General features: G+C 34.2%; 1 protein-coding gene across 7 annotated transcripts in view; it reads right to left on the bottom strand.

Annotated features, from left to right (window-relative positions):
- The window catches only part of LOC102804754 (uncharacterized), a 78,704-nt gene that overhangs the window by 30,513 nt on the left and 29,387 nt on the right, over positions 1 to 18,804 (bottom strand). For 4 of the 7 annotated variants that reach the window (XM_078013601.2, XM_085491809.1, XM_085491810.1 and 1 more), the window contains exon 2: positions 823 to 978. In XM_078013601.2, coding sequence (XP_077869727.1) covers positions 823 to 916 — 94 coding nt within the window. In that variant the 5' untranslated portion in view covers positions 917 to 978. Of the gene's footprint in view, positions 1 to 822; positions 982 to 12,384; positions 12,410 to 18,804 lie in introns of those variants that run through there. The other 3 variants (XM_078013602.2, XM_078013600.2, XM_078013605.2) reach the window with 3 other exon arrangements.

The raw sequence follows: 18,804 nt of genomic DNA, 5'->3' as shown, positions 1-18,804 counted from the left end.
GGGTTAATTCATGAAGGAAATATTTGTTACGTGTTATTTTTATCACTAGAACCACACTCTTGAGCACACCTATTCTACACAAAGACCATAAACTCAAAGACATATGCAAAGTTCAGATAATTTATTTGGTCATAAATAACGCTAGCAAAATAGAAACAGATACAATGTAACTATATCAAAACATATTTGCACTCATTTGAACATTCAATTTGTCTTTATTCAAGGTAAATAAATTATATACTTTTACGTGTTCAAGAATTGAATGCCACATTAGAACACTTTCCTTTGTTTACAGTGGTCGAGGAACTTTATATCGCATGATGGAAATAGAAACCACATTACTGAATATGACAATTTGCATAGCACAAAACATTTTCGTGGTTTTTATCTCTCATTAAATTATTAATACAAGCAAAAAAAAGATGTATAATAATAAGGTTATCATGAGAATACCGCAAAGTATGCACTCAGGCAGTACAGGAATGCATCAATTGACTGGTATGATTGCTGTACTGCCTTCATGCATATCTTGCGATGAATATTTCAATATGTTTCAAAGTAGTGATTGTTTCTGAATTTAATTTTAATGTTGGTTTAGATCGCTAACAGAAATGGTCTGTAGAATTTCTGTTTTTTCTATTTCTATTTAATTTTTTTGGGAGGGGCTTTCAACAACCCTGTGCTAATTTTGTGAAAATATGCTATATTTTTGGGCAAACAGATTATGTTTTTTCCATTCTACTGATTTCTACATAATTATATGTTATGTGATAAAAAGGATGTGATATGATAACATTTAATCATAAAACTGTAAATACTCACGATGTGGCTGAAGACACGTACCTGTGTCTGTGTTCCTTTCTTTGTCTGATAACTGTGGATCTGAGACTGACTTGCTGGGTGAACATCCCATCATGCATCTCACCACAATGCCTGTGGAATGAGGTAACCTTCTACTTCACTCTGTTTTGTCACGTTCTGCTGAAAACAGAAATGAGAAAGAAATTAAGAAATAAATAATTGATTTGTCAGATACATAATGTCTGCACCGTTTTTTGCAGACATCTTGAAATTCACTACAAACACTGAAGTAGGCAGCTTCACCCCACACAGTAATACCACCTGACAATGACTCTCATCCACAACAACAGTTTGAACAGACCATTAGCAATACAATCAGTGCAAGAAATAACTCAATTTCTTACTGCATAAAATACGTGTAAATCTACACTGCTATCAAGGTAGTGAAATGTACAAAGCTTTGAAAAGTGTTCACTGGTTTCAGGAAAGTGCTTTGTACCTTACGTGCAATTAAATTAAACCAACTTTGTTGATCATTATACCTGGCTCTTTGCAGTGCATTATGCTGGGCGCTGTATATGTTTTAGTATCTGATCTGTTTGGATTCAGGTTTCAGAATGAGTATACAACTATACAGCCACAGCCAGCCAGGTGTAAAACTCAAGTAATGGCGGCAATCTGAGACATACATGTACTAGTATACCATAAAGCGATAACACTGCTCAATTAAGTCCAGGAAAAACACTAGTCTAGTGAGTTTTTTTTGAGGTTACATGGAAGAGAACTCTAACTGGTACCGGGTAATTCTGTTTAACATGATTAAAACTATACTAATCAGTGTAGTGAAAACATGTTGACATCATCTTGATTACAGGCATGGTAGAAGGTAATGAATAATTGAATAACTGTATGCATGTACATGTATTGTGGACATAAATAATTTATTATTCACAGATCAGATTTTTCCCGAAAAGCGATTTCCGCGATCAGAAACTATCAAGGGAATTTTTTTTTTTTTTTTTTTTTGAGTGATTGACTTTGGAATTCCCCCACCACCCCTTGAGTATACATATACTAATCTGCACTGGGTATTTTTATTCTACCATATTAGGAAACGCAAATTCCAAATATGGATAATATTAAAAACAAACATGGCTGCTCCCAGGGTTGACTAGACTCCACACAAAGAAGTTCGCTAAATCAATTCTAAACGTTTTGGATTTTGACATTCCCATGATGTATCCCTGGGTGGAAATAGGGTTGAATGATGCTGCGCATCGCTGTACTGTCTTCGTGCATACTTTACAGTATCCTCGTAATAACCTCATATTCATATTTTATAACCTGTACTACATCACACAAATAGACCATTTTTCGTTTACTGCATAATCCAACATTATGCGTGGAATCGAACGTAAAAACAGACGAAGGTCATAGCATCATAGCGACATCAAAATTTTGTATGAATTTCGACAAACGCAAAACTATTTTTTGCTCATGTCCACGCCTAATAATGTGCTATACACATTTAATGATGGTTAATTTTAAATTTTGATTGTCACAGGGCGTAAAACTGCTACAATCAAAGAAATACTAAACCTTGGATTGTTCATTATGAAGAATTCCTTTTTCAGATGTCATTCAAATAAACATTTTCAATATTCAGCAGAAACCAATGTTTCGTGTTTCTATGCATACAATAAACTTATAACAAAAGAAGCCGATCGATTCGTACATCTCATGTCCTTGTCTTATTGCATTTCCAAGCAAACGAAAATTACAATGCAGCAGCCAAAAACGACTGATTTTCGCACAAACTTACATGTTTTTTTTTATAAGAACATGAATTCAGTCCAGTAGTCAGATATATTTATTTATCTATCAGAGATGCCTGGAAGCAAATATTCATGATGCAAATCATTTTGGTGATGAAACATCTGCGGTAACAGCCAAGAGGTTGAGAAACTAAATTTCAAAAAGATATTTTATATAGAGTACAAGCCACTTCGCGATGAGCGTCTTTTGCGGTCAGTAATATTTACGAACATTTTTGTTCACTATCCGCTCCGCTAGGTTTGTCCTTAAAATCAATTAATTTTGTGTGTCTGATTTCCAGTGTTTTCACGTATTAATTCTTCTGTCATCTTTTGGCTTGGCCCATTTCCCTTAAACTTGGCAGGCGACACTAGTTATTAGGTGAAATCTGAAAAAAAACTGTTTTTTTTTTTTTTTTTGATAGCTTAGTGCCAAATGTATCTTCTCCTACAAATTTAGGATAACACTTCTCATACATAGCTCATTCTACTCAGCTTGAGTGTGGGCACAAAGTTACTATTTGAATTTATGATATCTTTTTTAGTCCCCGTTCAGACGCAGTCCAAAAACAGGGACTTATGTTTTGACCTCCGTGTGTCCGTGCGTGTGTGCGTCTGTGCGTGCATGCGTCTGTGCATGCGTCCGGACCTGTATCTTAGAAATGCCTGGACCAATCACAATCAAACTTCACACATACATGATATTATACATATGCACGTCAATTTGTTTCACGATTTGATTCAAGATGGCCGAATGGCGGCCATTTTTGTGCTAAAAATCATCAAAATCAAGCATTTCTCGGCTGTTTACAGATGGATTTTGTTCAAACTTGATATATACATTAAACATTATAGGACCTTGATGCACATCAATTTGTTTTACGATCTGATTCAATATGGCCGAATGGCGACCATTTTTGTGCTGAAAAATCCTAAAAATCAACCATTTCTCGGCTGTTTACAGATGGATTTTGTTCAAACTTGGTATATACATTAGACATTATGGAACCTTGATGCAAATAATTTTGTTTTTCAGATAAGATTCAAAATGTTGTATTAATGAATGTGGTTCTCATTCCATATGTCTGACTTGCTTTCACTGAATATGTTCAAATTTTAAATATTCATTATACATCATGTCATAGATAGACAGATATATTGGTTTGACGATCCTATTCAAAATGGCCAAATGGTGGCCTTTTTGTGCTAAACAATCATCAAATATCAAGCATTTATGGCATTTCTGGATGAATTCCGTTCAAACTTGGTTCATATATTAGACATTACAGGTTCCTGATGAACATCATTTATTTTTCAGATCGGATTCAAAATGGCTGTCTGGCGGCCATTTGGTTTTAATGAATGGGCTTCTAGACCCATATCCTATTCAAAATGGCCGAATGGTGGCCATTTTTGTGCTAAAAAAATCATCAAATATCAAGCATTTATTCGTTCAAACTTGGTACATACATTATCCATTACGGGTTCATGATGCTCGTCATTGTATTTTTCAGATTAGATTCGAAATGGCTGACTGGCGGCCATTTTGTTTTAATGATTGGGCTTCTAGAGCCATATCTCTTAAATGCTATGACTTATTATATTTAAATTTTATATATTTGTTACACATCATGTTATATATATACATGTATTCAAAATGGCTGATTTTGAATGCTGTTCCAGAGCAATATCTCTCAATATGGACAAGTACTTGTTTGACGATCAGATACAAATGTCAATCATTTTATTGTTAAAAAATCATATTCCTGACATGGTTATATTCCAGCTATATTACTATAAACAAAACTATATATCTTAAATTTGATAACTAATGGGGACTGTGCCATGCATGGCTTGTTCATTACTGAGAAATTTGACTCTTCTGTGATTTTTTTGGCTAGGCCGATTTGGTTCAAACTTGGCAGGCAAGTCACACCTTCACTCTAGTTATTAAATAGGTTGTAAAATCTGAAAACAAACTCTGGTCCACCGTTTCCATGGCAACAGCAAAAAAAATGATTTTTTTTGAATACCTTCGCGCCAAATGTATCTCATCCTACAATTCTAGGATTACTCAGTCTGAGTGCGGGCATACATTTACTAGTTGTTTTATGTCTATTTTCATTACCGAGAAACTTGACCTCAAAGTTGGGGTAACTGTTCACCAGCGGCTTTTAACTGCTCTGTTGTTTTTTGGCTTGGCTGATTTTGTTCATACTTGACAGGCAGGTCGTACTGTCACTAATTGAAAAAAAAATTCTCGCTCACCACTGCCATGGCAACAGCCAACAGCTGATTTTTTAATACTTTCGTCCCAAAACCAAAATTATTACCTTCCACCAGTCTTGTAACAGCAGTGTTAATACGATCATGTTTTTGTTTTTTTTATTTTGGCTACGTTGCACACTGGTAAGAGATCACCGGCGCCAACATTGTTACACTATGCCAACGTAATCCCAACACAACTTTGAACTATAAATAAACTGTAAATGCCGCCTTCAATCTAGAAAATACTATCGCAAAACGGTTGGAAATAATAAATTTAACAGCAGATTACGTCCTAGCAACAAAATAAAGTGACTTGTAAGGACTGAGCGTTTTTTGCGAACTTCGTATACGGGGCCCGGTTTTAGTTATAAACCGACGTTAGCTTCACGTTCATGTCCTACCATGGCAACAGCCGAAAACATGATCGCCAACCAGCCTACTGGCTTGTTTTATAAACTGGCTTGGCAATTCCCATCACCAATTAGACCATGTCACAGCATTTCGGCTACTTTTCCAACAAATCCAAAATCACTCAATAATTTGTTTACTTTACATTTGCACTATGATTACATTTGAAGTTACGATAATTTTAATGCGTACATATACACTCACAAAAAATACACCAAAATAAGAGAAATTAGGATATAGCCTTGACAAAAAAGCATTATTTTTCCTTGACTTAATATGACATTTTTTTCTATCTGTGTAACTTCATGTGGAAATCCTGATGAGATTTAAAGTTCAGTTCACAACTAACGGTTTTGCAATATTAGAGGCTGTGAACTTGTCCATGGAGGCTGCAAATTAACAAATATTGACATTTATTTTTTGTATTTACATTTGCATTTCAACAGTATCTTTTTCTTACTGGTGTGGCTACAGTGACCGTGTAGTATTTTTGTTTTGTCGATTGTTGCCAGTTGTTTGTTTTGTGTTCTTGGAATTTTGTACAAAAAACGGTTAAATAGGTATGTTATTTCCATTTTGCAGTATATCGTAGACAGTACTTGTATACTTTGTTATCCAGCATAAATATCAGATTGTTCGGAAGCATGAGATTGTAATGTAAATTTTATTCATTATTGTTGTAAGATGATGCTTTCTCCGGGGCCTTCAGAGTCCCATGTTGACTATGTTCCGGTCCGTTTACTTACTTGTTGTCAGTGTCTGAGTGGTATTTACAAAATACGACCAAGTAAATAGTCAGATTATTAAAAAAATAGAGACCTAAAACTCAGTTGCCCATGCCAAGAGACCCGCAAAACCAAAACAATCTGTCAGCCGTCGCCCTCCACAGCAGCGATATGATTTTACACATCCAAATTGAGAATCGCAGGTGTAAACATATTGCATAGAAATTAACACTTAATACATCTATCCCGGCCAGCAATCGAATCATCAATATTCATGAGTGACGTAACTGGCATTTCCATCTATTTGCTTCTATTCCCACTATCCTAAAACGCTGAAGTGAATGTTGTCAAATTCGCGAGTGTGCGTATTTTCGTACAGTGGCGTAAACATTGCTACAATCAAAGACGCGCCGAACAGAAAGTCAATTCTGGGCTAGTACCATTGTCAAATTCTGGGGAGTAGAGGACTATTTATATGGGAGACGTTACAATAAGGAACTATTAATATTGTTCGATTTGCATATAAAATTCCTTTATTGGAACAGAGCATGTTCTATATTCACCAAAAAACAAAGTTGTTATGTTTCTAGACACACAACAGACTCGAAACAATAGAAACCATTCGATCCGAGCGACCTGCGTTCTTGAAAATCGAGTCTTATCGCCCTTACGTTTCCGAGCAAAAAAACGTTGAGGCCGAAAACGACCGATTTTCGCCCAATCTTCTATGAATTTTTCATAATTTAGCTAATTCAGTCCAGCGGTTAGATAGGGTATTTATTAGAGACGCCCGGAGAACCAAAATTTGGGATGTGAATCACTCCGGCGACTAAAAATCAGCGAAAATGGCCAAGGGGGTGAGGGACTGCATTTCAAAAACATATTTTATATATAAGGTATATAATGAATGGTTTCTGTTTTTGATAGTTTATCGAGTAATAATTTATTTTAAACCAAATTTTTCTAAATGATTGTAAATACAATAAATCATTAATTTCACTTGCACAGTTTATTTGGTGTCATCCAAACCACTTAACATTAGCATTAAAATATTTGAAATGTCAAAGTATGAAGTTTGCGGAAAATACATCAGGAAATTTGAAAATACAACTTTCTCCGACAGGAAATGTCTGCAAGAGGTTAATGCATTATCTGAACTATGTTTTCTATGAAACTATTTATACATAGTATTTCATCTATTCATGGGTGGAATCTATGTTTGTTTATATCAGTGAAAATATTCTATTAAAATATGGTGGCATTGTAACCATAGCAATTATAGGATGATTTCAGGTTATATCTACTATACTGACATTACTTTTCAAGACTTAATTATTCTGATATGTGAAATTAATCATAGCACAATACTACTAAATGTACAAGGTAATATGCAAATACACATGGTGAAATTAATATTCAAATGAATACATAAATGACATCACACGTTGTTTTAAGTAACTATTGAAATTAACTAGACTTTTCGAGCAATCGCTTTTTATCGATAACATAGAGTAAAATGTTTAAGCATATAAGTAGAACAGGAAAAACATAAAAACAAGCACAATAAATATAAAATAAAATCAATTAAAAACAAGCACAATAACTATAAAATAAAATCACTAAATAACTTCCACAATAGAACATGTATACGTGCACTAGGTAGTACCGGTAAGCACAGGAATGAGTTGATCAGTTTGTTAATTCCCTGTGGTTCTTTAGTTGCAAGGCAGAGTATAGTTTCTTCCTTGACACTCCCCAAGTTGATTTTGTTGCTATTGACAACACATACACCACTGATTTTCAAGACTGTTTTTCCCCGAGTGGTGATATTTTTTTAATTTGTTAAAAGTGGTGAGTGATGATTATATATATTCAAAAATTTTAAGTGTTTGATTAAAAAACTGGAATAGGAATTCAGAGTGTTTTTTATATCATATGATATCCCATACCTCTCACCTCCAAACTGTTGTCTATGTCTATGCTGAGTATCTGACTATATAACCTAATATACATATATTGATACATTAGACAATGTTATAATACACACACCTTTTTGTGTTTTCAATATTTTTAGTCAATTTATTATTAGCATGTTTGGTTTGTAATTGTACTAACATATACAAAAACAGTTGAAAAAGGACAATGTACATGAATTTTACTATATTTTGAGTCAAAATTATCATCAAATCAGGAAATAGAGCATTTTTGTAGTCACATGTAGGTGTCAGTAATCTCTTTATGATTTTGTGAATTATTTTGACAATGGGTATATGATGACCTCGTAAAAAGTTGAAAAAAGTGTGTTTTCACATATTTTGGTACTTTCAACCACATGTTGAAATACTATTTACAATACTATTTAACGCATGAAATAGGCCAATGATTGGTGCTACAATGTACATGTACATGTAAATGTAGCCATGAGTGATTGCTATGTGATCATATAGATTAATTAGTAAGTATTGAAAAGTGAAGACCCTATAATCACAATAATCAATACGGTCATAAATGTTATGCAAATATTACTGTGTTCTATAAGAATATGCTAATTAGTTCCCTAATTGATATTTAATGACATCGTTTGAAGTTAAAACCTATGTCAGTAATCAATACAGACATGTGTGATGATCCCCACAATGTGTTGACATCTATAGAAAGCCAAAAATCACATATTTTTCCCACTTTTGTTATTTGTGATCGCCTATAAACAACAAATACGACAATTTTTAATAGTAAGTGTATTTAAGTTTTTTTAATGGATTTCAAATTTAGACATTTAATATAAAAGTGGTCCAGTAAGACAATGCTATACAATCAACACTATTTCACCATGTGTGTGTTCTAATATAATTATTTTGTAGCTATATATTAAAACATTATGTTCTGTCTAAATTATATAATAATAATTCCCACTATGTTCTTATTAGTGATAATCAACAGAGTCATAATTTGAAGGATATTTAACAATTTTGTTTATTAGTTATTCAGGTTGTGTTATTGATTCTTGTCATCACAGTGAGATAAATTTGTAGCATCATCTGTCTATGATTGTTATAAGCATTTATGTCTGTAGGGTTTCATAAAAAGCATGACATACACATGACTAAACAAAGGACCCAAAACTATTGGAAATGTCACAGCTTCCTCTGTTCTTGTACATTGATTAATAAATGATGAAATATCTGCATGTACCAGTACTACACTGAACTAATGACTTAGACTGCCAGATAATTTAACATGTGTGAGTCTCTAATGTCTATGTTGGAAATATGTAAAACACACATTACGATTCCAAATTATTGCGTATAGCAGTATAATTATGTTAGAGAACAGACACATTTTAGGATTGGCAGAGTAGTGTTTGATTTGGTCATCTATCCCACAATACATTATGATTTGCAATTATTATATGGTGCTTGGCCGACAGTCAACCATCTTGGATTGTTTTGTGACACAAGTCAACTGTTGTTGATTTGCTAGAACAATTGTCAGTGAACCAAGTTGACTTAAACAGGCCAACAGACTAACATCACTGGCCAACAGACTAACATCACTGTCAAACAGACTAACATCACTGGCCAACATACTTACATCACTGGCCAGCAGACTAACATCACTGTCAAACAGACTAACATCACTGGCCAACATACTTACATCACTGGCCAGCATACTTACATCACTGGCCAGCAGACTAACATCACTGTCAAACAGACTAACATCACTGGCCAACATACTTACATCACTGGCCAGCAGACTAACATCACTGTCAAACAGACTAACATCACTGGCCAACATACTTACATCACTGGCCAGCAGACTAACATCACTGTCAAACAGACTAACATCACTGGCCAACATACTTACATCACTGGCCAGCAGACTAACATCACTGTCAAACAGACTAACATCACTGGCCAACATACTTACATCACTGGCCAGCAGACTAACATCACTGTCAAACAGACTAACATCACTGGCCAACAGACTAACATCACTTGCCAACAGACTAACATCACTGTAAGCAGACTAACATCACTTGCCAACAGACTAACATCACTGTAAGCAGACTAACATCACTGGCCAACAGACTAACATCGTTGACAAACAGACTAACACCATTGACCAATGGAATTACATCACTAGCAAGCAGACTAACATTATTGGCCAGCAGACTAACATTATTGGCCAGCAGACTAACATCATTGGCCAGCAGACTAACATCACTGTCAAACAGACTAACATCACTGGCCAACATACTTACATCACTGGCCAGCAGACTAACATCACTGTCAAACAGACTAACATCACTGGCTAACATACTTACATCACTGGCCAGCAGACTAACATCACTGTCAAACAGACTAACATCACTGGCCAACATACTTACATCACTGGCCAGCAGACTAACATCACTTGCCAACAGACTAACATCACTGTAAGCAGACTAACATCACTGGCCAACAGACTAACATCGTTGACAAACAGACTAACACCATTGACCAATGGAATTACATCACTAGCAAGCAGACTAACATTATTGGCCAGCAGACTAACATCATTGGCCAGCAGACTAACATCACTGTCAAACAGACTAACATCACTGGCCAACATACTTACATCACTGGCCAGCAGACTAACATCACTGTCAAACAGACTAACATCACTGTAAGCAGACTAACATCACTGGCCAACAGACTAACATCGTTGACAAACAGACTAACACCATTGACCAATGGAATTACATCACTAGCAAGCAGACTAACATTATTGGCCAGCAGACTAACATCATTGGCCAGCAGACTAACATCACTGTCAAACAGACTAACATCACTGGCCAACATACTTACATCACTGGCCAGCAGACTAACATCACTGTCAAACAGACTAACATCACTGGCCAACATACTTACATCACTGGCCAGCAGACTAACATCACTGTCAAACAGACTAACATCACTGGCCAACATACTTACATCACTGGCCAGCAGACTAACATCACTTGCCAACAGACTAACATCACTGTAAGCAGACTAACATCACTGGCCAACAGACTAACATCGTTGACAAACAGACTAACACCATTGACCACTAGAATTACATCACTAGCAAGCAGACTAACATTATTGGCCAGCAGACTAACATTATTGGCCAACAGACTAACATCAATGGCCAGCAGACTAACATCACTGGCCAACAGACTAACATCACTGGCCAACAAACTAACATCACTGTCAAACAGACTAACATCATTGGCCAACAGACTAACATCACTGGCCAACAGACTAACATCACTGGCCAACAAACTAACATCACTGGCCAACAGAATAACGTCACTGTCAAACAGACTAACATTATTGGCCAGCAGATTAACATTATAGGTCAACAGACTAACATCATTGACCAACAGACTAACATCAATGGCCAACAGACTAACATCACTGTAAGCAGACTAACATCACTGGCCAACAGACTAACATCACTTGCCAACAGACTAATGTCACTGTCAAACAGACTAACATTATTGGCCAGCAGACTAACATTATAGGTCAACAGACTAACATCATTGACCAACAGACTAACATCAATGGCCAACAGACTAACATCACTGTAAGCAGACTAACATCACTGGCCAACAGACTAACATCACTTGCCAACAGACTAACATCACTGGCCAACAGACTAACATCACTGTAAGCAGACTAACATTATAGGTCAACAGACTAACATCATTGACCAATAGAATTACATCACTGATCAGCAGACTAACATTATTGGTCAACAGACTAACATCACTTGCCAACAGACTAACATCACTTGCCAACAGACTAACATCACTTGCCAACAGACTAACATCACTGGCCAACAGACTAACATCACTGGCCAACAGACTAACATCATTGGCCAGCAGACTAACATCACTTGCCAGCAGACTAACATCACTTGCCAACAGACTAACATCACTGGCCAACAGACTAACATCATTGGCCGGCAGACTAACATTATTGGCCAGCAGACTAACATGAACATTGGTCAATAGACTAACATCACTGGCCAACAGACTAACATCACTTGCCAACAGACTAACATCATTGGCCAACAGACTAACATCACTTGCCAACAGACTAACATCATTGGCCAACAGGTTAACATCACTGGCCAACAGACTAACATTATTGGCCAGCAGACTAACATGAACATTGGTCAATAGACTTACATCATTGGCAAACAGACTTACATCACTGACCAACAGAAACCAATTTGCAATTTACAAAGCATTAACCTAAAAATATGCATATTTTGATTGAAAAAAAACATATTTAAACAATGATTTAGACAATTATACGATAAAAAATATTAAACTCACGTACATGATGTATGTATTCAAACAACATAACCTTTCATTCAGTAGTCATCATGATAGCCAAGCAGGAAATAAACAACTGATTCAGACTCAGTAGGTAGCACCACAAAATAGATCATATATCTACAGTAACACAGAGTAATTGCCATCATTTGGGTGAGGACTTTTGTATCGTCTTGCCAACCAAGTGACTAATGTGATGAATAATGAGCTGTATATACCAATGCACCCAACTGTGAAATGATTCCCAAGGTAGAGTCAAACAACGGAAAAGGTTAAGATCATGTGGTTTGGGGATCATTAGGATAAAACATGCTTAAGGCTAGCTACCATTAAAACAGATTATCAGATTACCTTTAATTTTATAATATGGTTTCAATTTATACTGTTATTCACAAAACTCGTATTAAAATACATGGTTGCCAAACTCTATTTTGCACAACACAGGTCAAACATCGGTGATTTTCAAGCCAATACCCTAAATAGTTTTTATAGTGAAAAGGTCTCATCATATCAAATCATTACTACATCTAGTGTAAGTTACAGTAAATCAATACATATCCAACTTCACAATGTGTCCATTTACCTGAATTACTACATCTACAGTATATGTTACAGTAAATCAATACATATCCACCCTCACAATGTGCCCATTTACCTAAATTACTACATCTACAGTGTAAGTTACAGTAAATCAATACATATCCAACCTCACAATGTATCCATTTACCTAAATTACTACATCTACAGTGTAAGTTACAGTAAATCAATACATATCCAACCTCACAATGTGCCCATTTACCTAAATTACTACATCTACAGTGTAAGTTACAGTAAATCAATACATATCCAACCTCACAATGTGTCCATTTACCTAAATTACTACATCTACAGTGTAAGTTACAGTAAATCAATACATATCCAACCTCACAATGTGTCCATTTACCTGAATTACTACATCTACAGTGTAAGTTACAGTAAATCAATACATATCCAACCTCACAATGTGTCCATTTACCTGAATTACTACAGCTAGTGTAAGTTACAGTAAATCAATACATATCCAACCTCACAATGTGCCCATTTACCTGAATTACTACATCTACAGTGTAAGTTACAGTAAATCAATACATATCCAACCTCACAATGTGTCCATTTACCTGAATTACTACATCTACAGTGTAAGTTACAGTAAATCAATACATATCCAACTTCACAATGTGTCCATTTACCTGAATTACTACATCTACAGTATAAGTTACAGTAAATCAATACATATCCAACCTCACAATGTGTCCATTTACCTGAATTACTACATCTACAGTGTAAGTTACAGTAAATCAATACATATCCAACCTCACAATGTGTCCATTTACCCGAATTACTACATCTACAGTGTAAGTTACAGTAAATCAATACATATCCAACCTCACTATGTGTCCATTTACCTGAATTACTACATCTACAGTGTAAGTTAAGGTAAATCAATACATATCCAACTTCACAATGTGTCCATTTACCTGAATTACTACATCTACAGTGTAAGTTACAGTAAATCAATACATATCCAACCTCACAATGTGTCCATTTACCTAAATTACTACATCTACAGTGTAAGTTACAGTAAATCAATACATATCCAACCTCACAATGTGTCCATTTACCTGAATTACTACATCTACAGTGTAAGTTACAGTAAATCAATACATATCCAACCTCACAATGTGTCCATTTACCTGAATTACTACACCTAGTGTAAGTTACAGTAAATCAATACATATCCAACCTCACAATGTGCCCATTTACCTGAATTACTACATCTACAGTGTAAGTTACAGTAAATCAATACATATCCAACCTCACAATATGTCCATTTACCTGAATTACTACATCTACAGTGTAAGTTACAGTAAATCAATACATATCCAACCTCACAATGTGTCCATTTACCTGAATTACTACATCTACAGTGTAAGTTACAGTAAATTAATACATATCCAACCTCACAATGTGTCCATTTACCTGAATTACTACATCTACAGTGTAAGTTACAGTAAATCAATACATATCCAACCTCACAATGTGTCCATTTACCTGAATTACTACATCTACAGTGTAAGTTGCAGTAAATCAATACATATCCAATCTTACATCTTTATACGTTGTGAACACACCTTTATACCATGTGAAAAACAATTTTATATGATATGAATTTATCATTATGAGTAAATGTCTTTATAAGATGCAAACTTTTTACAACTACCACATACATGTAACCACTTGATTTCTGCCAGAGGGCGCACTTCTAGCATTTCATCTTACAGACGTCATTGCCTGTGAAAGTCTGTATTGTTATGTTACTAGGTTTTTTTGATGAATGAGTGTACCCTTCTACTGTACTCTCCATGACTGATGGAGATCTGAGTTGGCTAGGTGTATCCACAATAAGCAATCAAATTCATTTGCGTGATCTCTGTAAAAGTCGTGACCATGAGACTGGTAGTGCAGACAACCTGGACCGCCCAGGCAATCGCAGCAGAGTAGTATTGGTCTCAATGTTTCATGAGAAAGCCATATATTATTCAGTAGATCGGATTTGACAAGAGTAGCAGGGGACACTCAAGTACACGTGGTGCAGACAGTCATTCTGAGCGAAAACATACATTTTTCCTGGCAAATAAGGATTCATTTAAAATATATCATCTGCTGAATAACAAATTCTCAATTCAGCTGGTTTGGGATACAAAAAAAATCAAATTTAATGCTAATTGTAATGATAAAGAAGTTACTAGGTATATTGATGAGTGGTGACAAAATTGAGAGTGGCGATGAGGTAATTTGTTTCCCCAAACTGTGTGGATGTTAAGATGCTCCAATTTTCTGCTATATACTGTCAGTGGTCAGTGAGTGGCTTGAAGAATAGTTGAGCTCTAATTTACATTCATTGACACTAACCTTAAGTAATTTTGGTAAAATCAACTTATTCTCCTAAAAATCAATTTGGTATGTTTGTACCATAGTGATGAACATAACCTACATGCTGGAATTAATGTTGTCTTAGTAGTTTTTAGTAGTTCTAAATTCATATTCTGATATGCAAATAAATTAGTAATGACGGGTTCTAATAAACACATACATGTATATGCCAGTTTCTAATTTTGATTAGGCCAAATGTAATTAATCTTAGACTAATGTTTCTTGTAACATTGAAAACAAAAGTACACCTGAAGGTAGGTAGAAATAACCTTTTATTTCATGAAAATTAATTATTTATTCTTAATTTATCATTCTGCAGTGCTGCGTGGCCCATACTGTTAGATGAGAGTATTTTTTATAAGATGAACTGGTATGCGAATTAATAGAAAATCATGAATTTTATGATGCTAACTTTATCACTGATTATTCAAGTAGGCACATTTCATTGTACATTGTGCTTCTATTCAGCAAATCAAATAAACACTGAAATCCTATTGCAGTAATAGTTATTTTATACATGTACATGTATGAGGTAATCTTCATTAATGTCTTAGTGTGAAACACTTGGCCTACATACTTTTTTATATTCATTCATGTCAGAATATAGGGCAGACAAGAAATCAACATACATGTACTATTTGTAGGCAGTCATATGGAATGGTTTCAGAATACATATACTTTAATAAACAATTACATCACAAGACCAGATTGGGATACCTATTGCAATGTAGTTTTGTATGTTCAACTATTGAATCAGTTGTCAGCACTTTGATATTTAACCATCATGTTGCAATTACACCTACGTTTATATATTATCATCTGTCAAATTGTGACAAGCATGAATATTTTCCAGAAAACCTTACAATTACACTACAGGGAAGTGATGAAATTATATTCAATAGCACATCTAAACACCTAAGGAGAAAATTGGCAAATTATTTAAAACCATTCATCAATATTTCGTCTTTGTATCCATCCAATTTCGTCATGGCAACTATGACAATTATGATAAATTAGTTTCCCTGGGTTCCACTCTTTCCAGTCTGATTTTTTTGATAAATAATTTGCATCATTTTGTCACGGATTCTAAACGTCATAAAGTACATGTACTTCACTTTGATAACAGCAAAGCTTTACAAAGCAAATTTAATTTAGTAATTGTCAAAGCAAAGGGTGATTAAAGTAAGGGCGCGTAACTGATGTGATATGTGATGAAGATCTCGTTCAATAACATGTAAATTTGTATGTAAATTAAACACTAATTAAAATGAAATCTTGCAATTCCATATGCAAATCTGGGCTTCAACTTCTAGAAAATAATTTCGCAAAATTATAACTTTAAGTATCTTATGAGATTATACTTAATTCAAAGATAATTATTATAAAATTATTATTATGGTCAATGAAGATGAAAAAAACCATTTTTATCTTATGAGAACAGTCATAATTATTTTATTTATTTATTTTTCATTTGCTTTATTTGTAGCATATGTACTTATATAAATGACAGACAGAGCTGAATGATCCAGTATGCAGTAAAAGCAAATTTTGTTTTTTTTCTATTGTATGTTTCTATTAAAGATGTGCTTTTGATAAAACAAATACGGAACTTAACTGACAGAAAAAAGAAATGAAAATAGTCATAATATATATTCACAGATCGTTTATTACTGTATTTGCTCTATTAGAAGCGCATCTCTAATAGTAGTATCCATAAACCAGATTGCATTTTATGTATATAAGATCATTTTTACCAAACACAGTTCTGTCATTCACATAAGCGCTACTCTAGCAAATACGATATATGTTTTTGCCTCTAGGACATTAATATCGTTCATTTCTATTTCCATAATCAAACTTTTCCATGGTTGCCATGGCATTCTGTGCAATGTGTTCTTTAAGTTGATATGACGCATTACTGACGTTCGTGTTTTTTTTGTAATATAGCTAGTTATATCTTACTATTCCCTGGCATGTCAATGACGCAACTAAAATCAAACATAGATATCAGGATCTTGAAAATATAGGTCTGGGATTAGTAATTTAGTAAAATTAAATTCACATTTTAAAAACAAAGAAAATAAGGTGCCACATCTTAGTGTGTGTCATCCCTATCGCTGCATACAATTTTTTTTTAATCCCTCTCGATCCCAGCAGTCGCTAAGATGACCTAACTTGATTTTTTGGATTCCATTTTGAGAATACTGTAAATGCATTAATTGTTCACTGTGTTCTAATGTCAATGATAAATATAATTCGCTGAATTAAATCTATGTGAACAAATTTGCAAACCTTAAAACAAAAAATATCAAAATAGTAAAATTAAATGTCAGTGTATATAGTATATTCAATTCTGTCATAGGAAACACAGAGTCTGTGATGTTTTTTGACAAAACAAGTGATATGTGTATGTAACTTGTTCATAGTCATAAGAATTTCAAATCCGTAAATGATCAAATCAAAGCCAGGAAAGATGTCAAAATATTTTCCAGAATTAATTTTAGTGGAACTTTGATAACCTTGCCATGAGAGGTAACCAATTGAAGTAATATAATCAGTAATTATGATGTAAGTGGTGACTATACTACAATGTTCAACAAAGATATATTATCTGACATGTCCAACTCACTTTCCTGAATTATCTTAAAATATACTTAATAGTTTAAGTAAGCGTGATTTATTAAAGTGATGTTGATGAATCTGATTGATCAAAGAATTACAAACATAAAAACTGATGAGTGGAAATTATAAGACAGACCTATGTTTATACATTTGTATCACCTGACATTTCCTACCTTACAAACAATTTTTTAATACAAACATATGATGAGGAGTATTTGCCATGTAGTTCATGTCTTTCATACCCTTAAAGCCATTAAGAGGGAAACAAGGTCAAATAACAAAAGAACTCTGTATAAGTAGCATTGATTGCGCCATGTGAGACTGAAACCATTTTATCATATGTAATTGATTGTAATGTCAAGCAGGCATTAATGAGATAATTTAATTTGCATAAATACGAGGGCGCTCTTTCTATACTACTGTAGAAGGTGAAATATTCACCCGGTTTAATTTTAGTAGATTTTATGTTGCCCGATTATTCACAAGATTTTAAATTCACTTTGTTGATAAAAGAAACAATTCATCATTCATTCTAGCTGAATTTGAATATTTACTGAATTTTAATTCAGTAAATTCCGCTGACAGCGAAACAAGTGAAAATAAAACGCAGGAAATAACTAAACCCTATATAGTATATGCAAACTATATCATTTTATATGCAATTTTATAATAATTTCATCAAAAAAATAAAGCTAGTAATTTAGTTTTAAACCCAATAATAAGGGATTATGGCAGTAATAGAATATTTTTAACAATAAAAATGCTTTTACTGTCACAGTAGTTTATTCTATATAGAATTGGATGAGTGCTGTGATAAATAGCTAAAGAT

This window comes from Saccoglossus kowalevskii, chromosome 17, assembly GCF_978046115.1.
Source record: "Saccoglossus kowalevskii chromosome 17, keSacKowa6.1, whole genome shotgun sequence".
Classification (NCBI taxonomy): domain Eukaryota; kingdom Metazoa; phylum Hemichordata; class Enteropneusta; family Harrimaniidae; genus Saccoglossus; species Saccoglossus kowalevskii.
The sequence above is the reverse complement of the archived record's forward strand: the minus strand, read 5'-3'. Positions and strand labels throughout refer to the sequence as shown.